General features: G+C 39.6%; 1 protein-coding gene across 7 annotated transcripts; it reads right to left on the minus strand.

Moving 5' to 3' along the window:
• Positions 1–75: 75 nt before the first annotated feature.
• On the minus strand, positions 76–13,332 carry LOC124011436 (PDZ domain-containing protein 11). Of its 7 annotated transcripts, none has more exons than XM_046324809.1 (6): positions 5,132–5,236; positions 4,881–5,021; positions 4,681–4,779; positions 1,906–1,966; positions 1,701–1,765; positions 76–369 (listed from the first exon to the last, which is right to left on the minus strand). In XM_046324809.1, the coding sequence occupies exons 1-5, from the start codon at positions 5,222–5,224 to the stop codon at positions 1,731–1,733; spliced, it is 429 nt and encodes a 142-aa protein (XP_046180765.1). In that variant the 5' UTR covers positions 5,225–5,236; the 3' UTR covers positions 76–369; positions 1,701–1,730. The 7 variants fall into 7 exon arrangements, with proteins under 7 accessions (XP_046180765.1, XP_046180764.1, XP_046180768.1 ...); XM_046324808.1 differs by having other exon boundaries at positions 1,697–1,765; XM_046324812.1 differs by lacking the exon at positions 76–369 and adding an exon at positions 13,189–13,332 and having other exon boundaries at positions 646–1,765.
• Positions 13,333–14,388: the final 1,056 nt, after the last annotated feature.

Consider the following 14,388-nt stretch of genomic DNA (forward strand, 5'->3'; position numbering starts at 1 on the left):
TGCCATCAAATGTATACCTTATGGGACAGCTAAAAACAATGCTGCCCCATTCACAGCTCAATCCAAAATGCCACTCCATGAACTGAAAGAGAGGCTCCTTTTGTAGGCCTAGCCCCTCCCCTCAGAACAATTAACCCTAATTAATTAAGCAATTACCTAGTCAAACCTACATTTTCCATTAACTAAACATACTAAAGTATATACATTGCAACATGTTTTTTTAACAATATCACCACATTACATTTACAAAATTACATCACTACTGAGTGTCTTTTAATATGCCCATTACATTACTGAGCCATTTGGGACAGGCACTACAAAGTCAGCCCAATTCCCTTTGCTCGGGTCCTTATCCAGCATACCCGGAAGCTACAGAGATAGAGAGGAACAGAACAAACAAACACGCTCATCCACAACATAGATAAGTATAATACATATTACTTATATTAAAAATGAACACTGACAAGTGTGAAATGTATGCACTAAGACAGAGAAGTTAAGTTAACAATATGGGTCAACACACAAGTTATCTTTTATAACGGAGCAGGGAGGAGTGATGAATGTGTGCGTTAAAGAACCAAATGCTGCCCGCGGCCAGCGACGGACTTCTACGTCACAGAAGATCAAATAAAGTTATAGCAAGGCTTGAGAGTTTAGACGTGTTTTATTTAGTGTTTTACAGGAGCATGATCTGTGAAGTGGGTCACAGGACAGAAGATAGAGTTGACAGAGTGAAAACAGGTTCTACTATCCTGACTCCATCGTTAGGGTCATTAATGGGCAAGTGATTTATTTACACCATCTAATCTACTTTGACATGTAAAAACAGATTTGGAACTCATTCCATGCTGACATTTTATAAGTGATGGATCATAAACTACAGCACAGAAAACAATGTGATTTTGTTTAATGTATTGAGCTTCACACAAGGCAAGTATTAATTTATATGAGATTATGGTGTCGCCATAGTTGAATGAAGGATGTTGGCACCTTAATAGTCGACATGTTATGTCAAATATAATTTATGTTAGTTAATAATAGTTCTACAGTTTAATAGCTAGTCTGGAAAAATGTTATCTTAGATAATCGAAACATTTCATATTAAATTAACTTAATCTTTTACAGTATCAAGGCATTATCAGGTCCTTGGTCCATTAATGTTTTTGGGAATATCATTAAACTGTATAAATGTATATAAATATACTCAACAAAAATAAATGCAACATTTTTTTTAAACAATGTAATTTTAGAATAAGGCTAACGTAAAATGTGGAAAAAGTCAAGGGGTCTGAATACTTTCCGAAGCGTGTGTATGTCTATAAACTCAGAAAAAATAGAAACGTCCCCTTTTCAGGACCCTGTCTTTCAGGGACCTGGAGCATTATTATGTAAATAGTATACATTACTCTATGTCGTGTCTTCAGGGCATGACTCACTGTGTATGTGAGTGAACACCTGATATAAAAACATCCTTTCAGCATCTGAAGCAGTGTGCATCGTTTAGTATGCGGAGGGGGAATGCAATGTCTTTGTGGTCCTGGGGTGTAAATGTAAATGGATCCAGTTAGTCATGCGGTCGTTCATCCTTAGGTTGAAATGGAGGACAGGGGCTGTAGTCTGTGGGAGGGGAGGAGGACACTAGTGAAGTGCAGGTCTATCCACCAAGGACATCAACTCCTACAAGACGGACACTCACTCACACACTCTCTCCCGGGGAACTCGTCTGCCACCTAATGCACAGTCCTTTCCTTCTGTCTCTGGTAGTCTATGGGAAACAGGAAGTTACATAACAACCGTTATTAAAACTTCACAGGTTGGAGAGGAGAAACTGAGGCAATAATGGCGTCAGATACAATTTAGGCACCTAAAATATTAGATGGCGGAGCAGGTGATGGCAACACTTACTGTAGGGAAAGAAGCGCACCCTCATCAGAATCTCTCTGGCAGTCTTCAGAATCTCAACAGCCTGAGAGGAGAAGAAAAGTTTTCTATGAGTGACAAATGTATGCCCACAAAGTGTGAATCTTTTTATAAACATAAGTTAGTGCTGCAGTACAAAATGAAGTAATGAGATTTATCAAGAGGTGTGGTGTGTACCAGAGGAGGCTGGTGGGAGGAACTAAAGGAGGGTGAGCGGTATCAATGGAACAGAGTCAAATACATTGTTTCCATGTGTTTGGTACCCTTACATTGTTTCCATGTGTTTGGTACCCTTACATTGTTTCCATGTGTTTGGTACCCTTACATTGATTCCATGTGTTTGGTACCCTTACATTGATTCCATGTGTTTGGTACCCTTACATTGTTTCCATGTGTTTGGTACCCTTACATTGTTTCCATGTGTTTGGTACCCTTATTCCATTGTTTCCATGTGTTTGGTACCCTTACATTGTTTCCATGTGTTTGGTACCCTTACATTGTTTCCATGTGTTTGGTACCCTTACATTGTTTCCATGTGTTTGGTACCCTTACATTGTTTCCATGTGTTTGGTACCCTTACATTGATTCCATGTGTTTGGTACCCTTACATTGATTCCATGTGTTTGGTACCCTTACATTGATTCCATGTGTTTGGTACCCTTACATTGATTCCATGTGTTTGGTACCCTTACATTGATTCCATGTGTTTGGTTTGGATTCCATGTGTTTGGTACATTGTTTCCATGTGTTTGGTACCCTTACATTGATTCCATGTGTTTGGTACCCTTACATTGATTCCATGTGTTTGGTACCCTTACATTGTTTCCATGTGTTTGGTACCCTTACATTGTTTCCATGTGTTTGGTACCCTTACATTGTTTCCATGTGTTTGGTACCCTTACATTGATTCCATGTGTTTGGTACCCTTACATTGTTTCCATGTGTTTGGTACCCTTACATTGTTTCCATGTGTTTGGTACCCTTACATTGTTTCCATGTGTTTGGTACCCTTACATTGTTTCCATGTGTTTGGTACCCTTACATTGTTTCCATGTGTTTGGTACCCTTACATTGTTTCCATGTGTTTGGTACCCTTACATTGTTTCCATGTGTTTGGTACCCTTACATTGATTCCATGTGTTTGGTACCCTTACATTGATTCCATGTGTTTGGTACCCTTACATTGTTTCCATGTGTTTGGTACCCTTACATTGTTTCCATGTGTTTGGTACCCTTACATTGATTCCATGTGTTTGGTACCCTTACATTGTTTCCATGTGTTTGGTACCCTTACATTGTTTCCATGTGTTTGGTACCCTTACATTGTTTCCATGTGTTTGGTACCCTTACATTGTTTCCATGTGTTTGGTACCCTTACATTGTTTCCATGTGTTTGGTACCCTTACATTGTTTCCATGTGTTTGGTACCCTTACATTGTTTCCATGTGTTTGGTACCCTTACATTGTTTCCATGTGTTTGGTACCCTTACATTGTTTCCATGTGTTTGGTACCCTTACATTGTTTCCATGTGTTTGGTACCCTTACATTGTTTCCATGTGTTTGGTACCCTTACATTGTTTCCATGTGTTTGGTACCCTTACATTGATTCCATGTGTTTGGTACCCTTACATTGATTCCATGTGTTTGGTACCCTTACATTGTTTCCATGTGTTTGGTACCCTTACATTGTTTCCATGTGTTTGGTACCCTTACATTGTTTCCATGTGTTTGGTACCCTTACATTGTTTCCATGTGTTTGGTACCCTTACATTGTTTCCATGTGTTTGGTACCCTTACATTGATTCCATGTGTTTGGTACCCTTACATTGTTTCCATGTGTTTGGTACCCTTACATTGTTTCCATGTGTTTGGTACCCTTACATTGTTTCCATGTGTTTGGTACCCTTACATTGTTTCCATGTGTTTGGTACCCTTACATTGTTTCCATGTGTTTGGTACCCTTACATTGTTTCCATGTGTTTGGTACCCTTACATTGTTTCCATGTGTTTGGTACCCTTACATTGTTTCCATGTGTTTGGTACCCTTACATTGTTTCCATGTGTTTGGTACCCTTACATTGTTTCCATGTGTTTGGTACCCTTACATTGTTTCCATGTGTTTGGTACCCTTACATTGATTCCATGTGTTTGGTACCCTTACATTGTTTCCATGTGTTTGGTACCCTTACATTGTTTCCATGTGTTTGGTACCCTTACATTGATTCCATGTGTTTGGTACCCTTACATTGATTCCATGTGTTTGGTACCCTTACATTGATTCCATGTGTTTGGTACCCTTACATTGTTTCCATGTGTTTGGTACCCTTACATTGATTCCATGTGTTTGGTACCCTTACATTGATTCCATGTGTTTGGTACCCTTACATTGATTCCATGTGTTTGGTACCCTTACATTGTTTCCATGTGTTTGGTACCCTTACATTGATTCCATGTGTTTGGTACCCTTACATTGATTCCATGTGTTTGGTACCCTTACATTGATTCCATGTGTTTGGTACCCTTACATTGTTTCCATGTGTTTGGTACCCTTACATTGATTCCATGTGTTTGGTACCCTTACATTGATTCCATGTGTTTGGTACCCTTACATTGATTCCATGTGTTTGGTACCCTTACATTGATTCCATGTGTTTGGTACCCTTACATTGTTTCCATGTGTTTGGTACCCTTACATTGATTCCATTTCAGCCATAGTCCTTCCCACCAGCCTCCACTGGTGTGTACATTCTATCACTGACCCTCGAGTGCTCTATGTCCTGGAAGTCCACTTCATTGACAGACAGCACCTGATCTCCCTCCTGGAGCTCTGCTCTGTGGGCGTCCGAATCTGGGACCACCTATCATACACACAGAGATGCCAACATTTCGGAGCCGTAGAAGTGTAATTGGGCGGTAGCACAAGCCTCATCCTCTTTCTCTCACACACACACACACACACCTTGGAGATGAAGATGCCCAGCTGAGAGGCCTTGCCCCCACGGATGTTGAAGCCTAACTGTGCCCCCGGAGGTTTCTTCAACACGATGGTGCGTGGCAGGAACTGGGTCAGCTCATTGTTGTAGTCAGGATGGTGGATACGCTACACAGACAGACACAGAGGGAACACCATTGAAGATCTGTGGTGGCGGTGCCCTAGACTGAATGTTGCCAGTGTTATGACAGGGTATGGATGTCATGTCAGACTCGTACCTCCTGCGGGGCTATCCATGCTGGGGGACTCTCGTAGGAAGGCAAAAAGACAACTGGGAGTTGGTAGTCATCATACGGGATCTTTTGGTCCATGGTTTCAAAAACCTATTGGTTAAAAAAAGCATAAGCAATTATCATTACAGCATGCAATAGTCTCTCCAAAACAATAGGTTATGTCTGTTTGGAGGCTGTGGGACACTAAATGGCGCTGCATGGTCAATCCAAATGTCTGCATTGGCCATGCAGCATTTACAGTGATATGACCTATGCTGAAGTCAAGGCATTCATACTTATTGCGCTTTGCGGAGCAGCGCAGAGCTGTTGTGAAAGATGTTGTCAAGAAAGTGAGTTTGATTATACAGGACCTCCCGCCTTCATCTACTGTCCATCAATTTAAATTTTTACCTTTAATTTAACTAGGCATGTCGGTTAAGAACAATTCTTATTTACAATGACGGCCTTCCCTGGCCAAACCCTGACGATGCTGGGCCAATTGTGCGCCGCACCATATGGGACTCCCAATCACAGCCGGATGTGATGCAACCTGGATTCGAACCAGGGACTGCAGTGATGCCTCTTGCACTGAGATGCAGTGCTCAATTTGGCATTGTTACAATGCGTCGCTGCACTGTTAAAACATTTGAGAAGTGCACGGCGATGCGATACGGAGATACATTTGGCCTCTGCGTACCTCCAGAGGCTCACATTTCGGATCAAGCATAAATTGGCTCTTAGCGATTTCAATGAGGAACAATTGTACCGGTCAAGTGCGCTTCGTTGTTTTGTGTCAATGCTTAATTAGCAATTCACGATTTTGCTGGGGTGCAACACTTTTTTTTTAAAAAGGGAGGGGTTAATTTTGTCATGGACAGGCGAGAGGAATTCAGAGGCCTTATTCTGCGCTGGCAAAATCACAGATATACAGGCAATTTGGCTAAATAAAATAAGGCAATATATAAATCACAGGAGGTTTGCCTCTGCAATAACAGTATAAGTGAGACAATAACTTATTGAACAGGGACTCGAATCAAAATCCATAAACGTTACTGGCTTAGCCATTAGTACCTGCATTTTTCATGTTCACAACCTGTCCTGACATATTTTTTTATTCATAATACAAAAATCAACTTACATTGCTACATCAAACATTTATAACAAAAAACACAGGTATTAACAAGAAAATACTCAAACATACAAAAAAGAGCAATAAAACAATACAAAAAATAAATTTAAGTGCAATTATAAATCTTATTATAATGATTCAGGAAGATGCTATTCTTGTTGTTATTAACTCTGGTTAATGTTTTAATAAAATAGTTGAATTCAATCAGAATTTTAAAAAATGTTGGTATAGAATGTGTTTAAGTATTTGGCCTTGTTATCATTGCAATAGTAACATATTATATATTTCAGGTCAAAAACATACTCAGTGTTCATAATGGTAAATAAGTATTTTGCAAGGTTTTCCCAAAATTCTGACACATAATTTACATTCAAAGAACAAGTGAGACAGATTCTCACCTTTTTCACAGAAAACGCTGATATCATCAATAGCCACAAATTCGGACATCATAGAATGACATGGATATATCTTATGTAAATGTTGAAGTGCACTTCCTTAACTTTGTTTGGTATACAGTATTTGTAAGGCCTTAACCATGCATTTTACCAGACAATGTCAGGAATAAGCATGTTCCAGAAAAACCTCTCGGTGTAAGTTGGTTTTGTGAATAAAGAATTGTCGTATATATTGATTACAACAAGATCTCTCAAGTAAGCCCACGCCTTCCAATCTGAGTTCTGGATCAACTTTGTGATCATTCCCAAAACTAAAATGAGTTTTAGTGTAGTTAGACCACTGGGAACGGCTTTGATCACAGAAATAAACTCTGAAAGGTATTGGAAACTCTTTCAATGTTATAAATTGTTAATATGTGAGAATATTACCCGTGTTGTCGAAAATATCAAGAACAAAATCAATATTCCTCTCGTGCCAGCTGGGAAGCGTGTCCTGACATTTGTTGTTCGCTAGCTATCACCAGTTAGCAAGCTAGCTTAGGCGGTGATTACGAGCTGCACCATCGTCATTCTGACAAAATAACGCAAGTGTAGCAAGTAAACTACAGATTACTTTAAATGTTACAATGAATCCAAATTATAAACACCGTTATTTTATTAATGTAATATACTGTTAGCTAGCTACAAATAGCAACAAACAATCTTACCAGGCAAAAAAGACAACTTCCCCTTCAAGCCACGCCCTGCTGACGAGTGATGGATAACTGCATAGAAAATAATAAAACTTTATTGTCCATCAAGGATGGAATTGTTTCTTTAGAATCACCTTCAAAAGTCGCATACAAATACACAAATGTGTATTTTGTGACTGTGACCCAGAGACTCTTGACCATTTATTTTGGGACTGCTCTTATGTCAGAAGATTTTGATGTGAGTTAGAAGATTTTATTTTCAAAGAAACAACTATTAATGTTAATTTGAAAGACTCTATATTATGTTTTATTTTGAACCAAATGATATGGACCCTGATTTAACTTCCATTTTTAATTTGTTTATCTTTCATGGAAGATTCTTTGTCCTTAAAATGAAGTGGGCAGAGAACAAACCCCCTTTCACATTATTTAAGATATAATTTAAATATTATTTTGAAATGATCAGTAAATGTAAAAACAACAAAGCAATACGCACCATAAAAGTATTTAACAAATTGAAAATGAATCTTGATCTTGAATACCCCTGTCTGTTAGGTTTATGTACTCTTGTTTGTATATCTCTGTTTATTTTTGTATTTGTTGTGTGCATAATAAATAATACAATTTAAATAAAAAAAATAACAAAATAAATAAAAGGGTCACATACGCATACACATTTAAACCAGTCAGTCCATCATTTTGCATACACCAAAAACATTAATACATTCACTCACAACCGACTGCACTGCATAGATAAGTACATACACTGATACAATTTAGTTTGCATTTAGTATTCCAACAGCACAAGGAACAAATTAATGTTTGAACACGTTCTTCTTGGCCATGGGCATTCTGAAGCGCTGGCCAGAGGGAAGTCTCTCCAACTGAGGGTGGAAGTGGTCGCCAATGGACAGCCAGTGCCTTCTTTTTGGTTACCGTGTGTAACAGACTGCTCAAACCTGCCTATGGTCGACCAGTTACTTTGCTGGCTGTGTTTACTATTCTGGTCAGTTGAGTGCCTGGAAGTGGGCGTAGAAAAAGAATCAGCTAATTGGAAGATATGTTTTCACTTAAGACCGTGAGCCAATCGGACCCAGGAAGAGAGCAGACGAACGGAAGATGCCGGAAACTGAGGTTTTGTTTGAAACTAGTGAGTCGAGTGAAGCTAATGGTACAGAAAATGGGAATGAGTGGGTTACAGTGGCGGAAAAAAAGGGAAACGAGAAGTAAAGCTATGTTGGAAAATAGGAAGCCACTAGACTAGTTTTTAAAAATCTGAGTTAGGGTTTTGAATGAATGCTACGTGAGAAATCTGTTTAACATCTCCAGGAAAATCTAGAATGTTTTGGAAGAAAGTGTGGAATCGGGAGAGTTACAAGAAGTGGTCTTATTTTGATTTTTGTGTGTGTCTGCGGAGCAGAAGAAGCGTGTATTAAGACTCAAAGATATGGAGTGGAATGTTTCCATCATAGATTTTCGTATCAGGGCTGAGGTGGAGGTGAACATGCACCTGTTAGGGTGAGGGAAAATGAGGTGGCAAGTGTAAGGAGTGTCCAGCCTGTCTCCTATCTGGAGGCGGTGAGAAAATTGGAAGGAACAAGTGGCAGGGAAGAAGCAATGGTAGTGGAGCCACAAAGACCCGTGAAGGTTTCTCATCAACCGAGGGGTAGTGAAATGCTACATGTTAAAAAGGTGGACTTTATTATTTATTGAAATGGTCATAAACTGCACAGCACAAGCGAACAGGCACGGTGACCTCTGTGCAGAGGCCAGATCAAGGCCAGTGAGCTGGTGGAGTTTCCTCAGGAAGAAGAAGAGGGCAACCTCCAAAGTGGAGACTCTAATGTCTAGCCTGCTTAGACCGCACAATGAGGACAACAGCAGAAAGAATCTGGTTATCTCTACTTCCTCACTCTACTGGAGGTCCTTCTCTAAGAGGAGGTGTTCAGGTTTGTGCGCATGGATGGCACTGAGCCAGAAGAGGTGTGCGCAGGTCATCCAGGAGTTTCAGAGCAATGCACCCGGCAGCCCATTATTCATGTTTCTTTCAATCAAAGCAGGAGGTGTGGGGCTAAACCTCACACCGCCTCGTGCATCTTCCTCATGGACCCAGCCTGGAACCCAGCAACAGAGGACCAGGGTATGGACCACTGTCACCGCCTCGGCCAGAAGAGATGTTGTCATCACTAAGTTCATAGTGAAGGACTCCGTGGAGGAGAACATGGTGAGGATTCAGAAGGTGAATCTGGAGGGGAAGGCTTTCGGCCTCCTCTGTGAGAAGTCACGCATAGATGATGTCAAAACAAAACGGACTGGCTTCTCCTCCAACCGTTTACACATTCTCCAAAATAGGAATATTGTTCTGGGATGTAGTAGAATTTGGCGGGAGAGTTCCTTTGGTCTACTGAGTTCCTTTGGTCTCTCTCCCATACTGCATGGTCAGGGAGACAAGAGTCTCTGCAAGGAATTTACGACTTGGTTGTAAAGTCATAAAACTGGGTGAGAGAATGCCAAGAGTGTGCAAAGCTGTCATCAAGACAAAGGGTGGCTACTTGGAAGAATCTCAAAGATAAAATATATTTTGATTTGTTTAACACTTTTTATGTTACTAGATGATTCCATATGTGTTATTTCATAGTTTTGATGTCTTCACTATTATTATACAATATAGTAAAAACATAAATGAAAAACGCTTGAATGAGTAGGTGTGTCCAAACTTTTGACTGGTACTGTATGAGTTTCTTATTTCTTTCGAACATGGTCAAGTGCTCAGTTAAGATGCAGAGACACAGTGTGTGTGTGTGTCCATAACATCTGCTCCAGACATAAGATAGCCTATGTGCTGTTGCATTTCAAGGTGTAGCCTGCATAGGACTGTTGTGGTCTGATGAGAATGAATGGATATATCTCTGTTCAAACATGTATTATGCCTAGATGGGTTAATTAATAAAGTTGGTATGGGGTGGTCCCCAGTAGGCAGATGACACCCACATTGAAAATAGATCAATTAGGCTGAACTCCAAACATGAAAGAAATGCATTAGGCCTATCATCCTTTCATACCTTGTGTGCTTTTTGCCTTTGTAGCTTACATGTTCATCTTGGCCAAGAGCACGGGAGAAAATCATTTGTGTGACCATTTCCAACAGAAACAAAGTATTAAATGTATTTTGTTGAGCTTTTAAAGGTTAGAAGTGTAGGTATTGTTGTTGAAAGGACTTTAAGTTTCATTAACAACTCTCACGTCAGGTCAGTTCCCTCCAGGATTATTATAGTTTTGTTTTCATTTCAGTTAGGTTTCAGATCTGATTTACTAGTTAGATTTTTATCCCAATGTTGTTTTTATATTATTTAGTTTCAGTATTAGTTTTGGTGTTAAAGAACAGAAAGTATCCTATGTGTGGGGAGTCTTGGAGCCATATATGTGTTGTGTAGGGTTTGTGTTTTTGGAGATGTCATTTCTTGCCACTGTGGGGCAGTAATGCATAAGGTGATGGCTCAGGTAGGTTAGGGTAGGTTTAAAGGTAGACAGATGACGTAGATGCACAAAGTAAACAGTAGTAGTGGGTCAATTTCCGCAACAACCATTTAGCTTTGAAACATGAGGCAAGTGTTGTAATTAATTGTATTAATTCATAGTTACACTGTAATAACAACATGTACTGTAACTAACTGGTGGTAACTGCAGTCTGTAATTACAGGGATGTAACAACATATACTTGTTACCATGGTTGTTACAAATGTTGAAGTTTACGATAACATCCCAATGCACCATGTTCAGCCTGCAAAAACCATGTGATACGTGTTAGCCAATTGAAAATTGACCACCTCATTGACCAACTCTGCACCAAAGGTTTGTTCAATTCTGGATCCTTGGGATGTCTCTACCCCATTGAAGTTGACATTTCAAATGGTTACGGTAAGGGTTATGGTTTAGGGTAGGGCATCCCAAGGATCCCGGGTAGCACCGAATTATGGTTAAAATTGTGAGATAGTCATTTGTGTTGGCCAAATTGTAATAAGTATAGTTGAATAATGTTTTTATAAATGCACTTAAAATTGTCATAAGACAAACCCTGCAAGAGTTTCACTATTGAGGAACATTCTCACAATTGGATGTGACGCATTGGTGCAATTATTTACTTCTCACATCAAGTCAAGGTCTTGCCCACAAAAGGCACGAAATAATGACAACCTCGAATGTGCCCATGTGTTGATATTGACATAATGTAACAGTGTGCAAAAAACTGGGTCAAGAAGGTCAGTGTGCAAATTCTAGACATTAAAGATTGCCACTAAAAAAACCGAAGTGCTGTAGGTCAAAAATGTCAAAACGAGAGAGGGAAAGTACGCTTTCCATGCAATTTGTTTAACCTTTTTGGATACATGAATTCTGCATACATGAATTCTGCTGGACGATTTAGCATAGGTAGCTAATGTTAGCTGTAGTTTTTTTGGGCCTACCAACTAGGCTAGCTAGATAGTTTAGAATAAACTTTCTATGCAATCTGTGGAGTTGTTTTGGATTAGTTCGAAACGCTATCTAGCTAGTTTTCTAACCTTGACCAGCTAGCTAGCTAAAACTGGCAAATATGCTATGGTCGCTACTCGCTAGATACTGTAACTATCTAGCTAGCTAACGTTAGCTGAGCTCGATGGTCTTATTTGCGTGATACACACCCAGCATGTTAAGGTTTAGGTAGCTAGTTACTTGTGTCAACACACTATGGGCTCTATTTTAACAAACACAATGGTAAATCTAAGCACAGGCAGTAGCGCTATAGGTTCATGGGTGTGTCAGAAATATTCTAGCTATTTCCACTATCACAATTATCGCTGAACTTGCTGGCGTTGGTGTGCAAAAAGGCTGGGTTTTGATGAATTAACAAGTTGTGGATGTGTTGAGACTTGGCCCCTCAATCAGAACGTGCTCCATAGCAAAGTATTGTATGTGGTTGCTTCGGGTTGTGTATTAACGGTGTTTTGTATATTGTCTTGGAGCCAACTCAAATTCCAATGTTAGTCCGTTATATTTGTTAAATGGCTTATAGAAACTAACTAACAAAATGTAGACCTATCCCATCTTTGCTAAATAGGTTAATTTGAACCCACCTGCAGTCCACATTGTTCTAAGTAATTGCAATTATAATTCAATAGCATTCACACTGATATAGGGGCTAGACATTATAGCTGAGCATGGACATGTCAAACATTGTCAATAAACAAGATTCAATTGATTATTAATAAGGACTAAAAAAGAGAATGAAAATATCGAATCAAATTCTAAACAAAACGAAACAACAACTTATTTTAAATAGGCTATGTCACACTTACAGGCACCATAATTTCCAGGTAATACAAGATGGCAGTCAATCAGTCTGTCGTTTGTATGTCTGATCCTTGAGATCTGAGATTTAACATTGTTTTTTTGTTGTAATTATCTTTTCATTATGTTATTTTATTTTAACAGGGGTTACACAGACAACCAAACAAAATGCACCACATAGGCCAAGTACAATACAATTAATTAGGGTAGAGCAAACCATTACACAAAAATGCAGTCATAAAAAAATATACAAACTTCACAATTATAACATGGGGCATTTATGGGAGGTTTACTACATAGGACCACAATGGAGACTAGATTTTCCAAACTGTATCAGACATTGTTTATGTTTTAATGACCTTGATACTGTCTACAGAAGGAAACACTTTTGATGTGAAGGTTGATGCTGAATATAACATTCTTTTTAGATCTGTTTCTATTTTACGAAATTTGCTTGTACAAATACATCTGATTGAAAAGGCCTTTTTTTCTGCCTCGGGTCGCTCGTAAACTGTAGCCTACCTTTTTAGAGTTGGAGCGCGCGCCGAGTCAGGAACGTCTGTCTGCGAGCAATAGCGCAAAAGAGTACGCAGGGTTAGGGAGGGTTTGGCCGGGGTAGGCAGTCATTCGAAATAAAAAACGTGTTCTTAACTGTTAAATAAAGGTTAAATAAATGATTCACTCACTAGTCGGGTGAGTGAATTTTCTTCGCTTTATGGCCTACAATTTGTAAACACTTCGACGAGACCATCATGTCAAAACTACCAGGAACTTGGTCTCTCTCTGCAATTACATTTGTACCACTCAAACGCAACTGGACCTACACTTGATGGCATACTTCCAAAATCTCTTGAAATACTTTTTTTTCTCTGTCAAAAGACTCAGCTCGTTTTATTGATAATGGTGCTGGCTCCACCAAGTCCTCACGCATTGGGCAACTGAGATATATTGTTATGCTTTTATTGTTTATCTCTGATAATGTGCGACCAACCTCTGGGCCGGTAGATACCATGCAATCTCTACCGACTCCCTAGGATTTTACAAACATAGCATGTGTTGGCCTCTTGCATGTTAATGTCAGAAGTCTATTTCCAAAAATAGACATGATGAGAATATGGGCCAATGCAGACGTTATGGTTGTATCAGAAACTTGGCTAAAGAAATCTGTGACAAATAACTATTGATGGGTCCGTGGTTTTTAGAACAGATCAGATGAGTAAAGGAAGAGGGGTTGCAATCTATGTGAAATTCAAGTTTAACACCTCGGAAATTATCTCGATTACCAAAGCCAAACATTTTGAATTGCTTGCGATTAAAGTGAACGTATATTAGTGTAATGGATGTGAAATGGCTAGCTAGTTTGCCGTGGTGCGCGCTAATAGTGTTTCAATTGGTGACGTCACTCGCTTTGAGACCTTGAAGTAGTGATTCCCCTTGCTCTGCAGGGGCCGTGGCTTTTGTGGAGTGGTGTGTAACGATGCTTCGTCGGTGTCAGTTGTTGATGTGTGCAGAGGGTCCCTGCTTCAAGCCCAGGTAGGGTCGAGGAGTGGGGTGGAAGCTATACCGTTACATAAGGAATCCCACATCATTGTAGTCGGCTGCTACAGACCTCTTCGTCTTCAGGAGACTCACTTAACTCTATTTCTGATGTAAGCGTGCTTACAGGATCTGTACTATAATACTGACACAGTTAAGTCTGATTCCCGATGTTGACCGCTGCCT

Source organism: Oncorhynchus gorbuscha, linkage group LG23 (assembly GCF_021184085.1).
Source record: "Oncorhynchus gorbuscha isolate QuinsamMale2020 ecotype Even-year linkage group LG23, OgorEven_v1.0, whole genome shotgun sequence".
Classification (NCBI taxonomy): Eukaryota; Metazoa; Chordata; class Actinopteri; order Salmoniformes; family Salmonidae; genus Oncorhynchus; species Oncorhynchus gorbuscha.

Bases quoted from the DNA above. Each gene is read 5' to 3' on its own strand.
- LOC124011436 (XM_046324809.1), bottom strand. From the start codon at position 5,224: ATGGACCAAAAGATCCCGTATGATGACTACCAACTCCCAGTTGTCTTT. The intron at 5,022-5,131 runs GTACGAGTCTGA...CTGTCTGTGTAG, and splicing joins CATGGATAGCCCCGCAGGAG to CGTATCCACCATCCTGACTA. The intron at 4,780-4,880 runs GTGTGTGTGTGT...TGTGTATGATAG, and splicing joins TGGGCATCTTCATCTCCAAG to GTGGTCCCAGATTCGGACGC.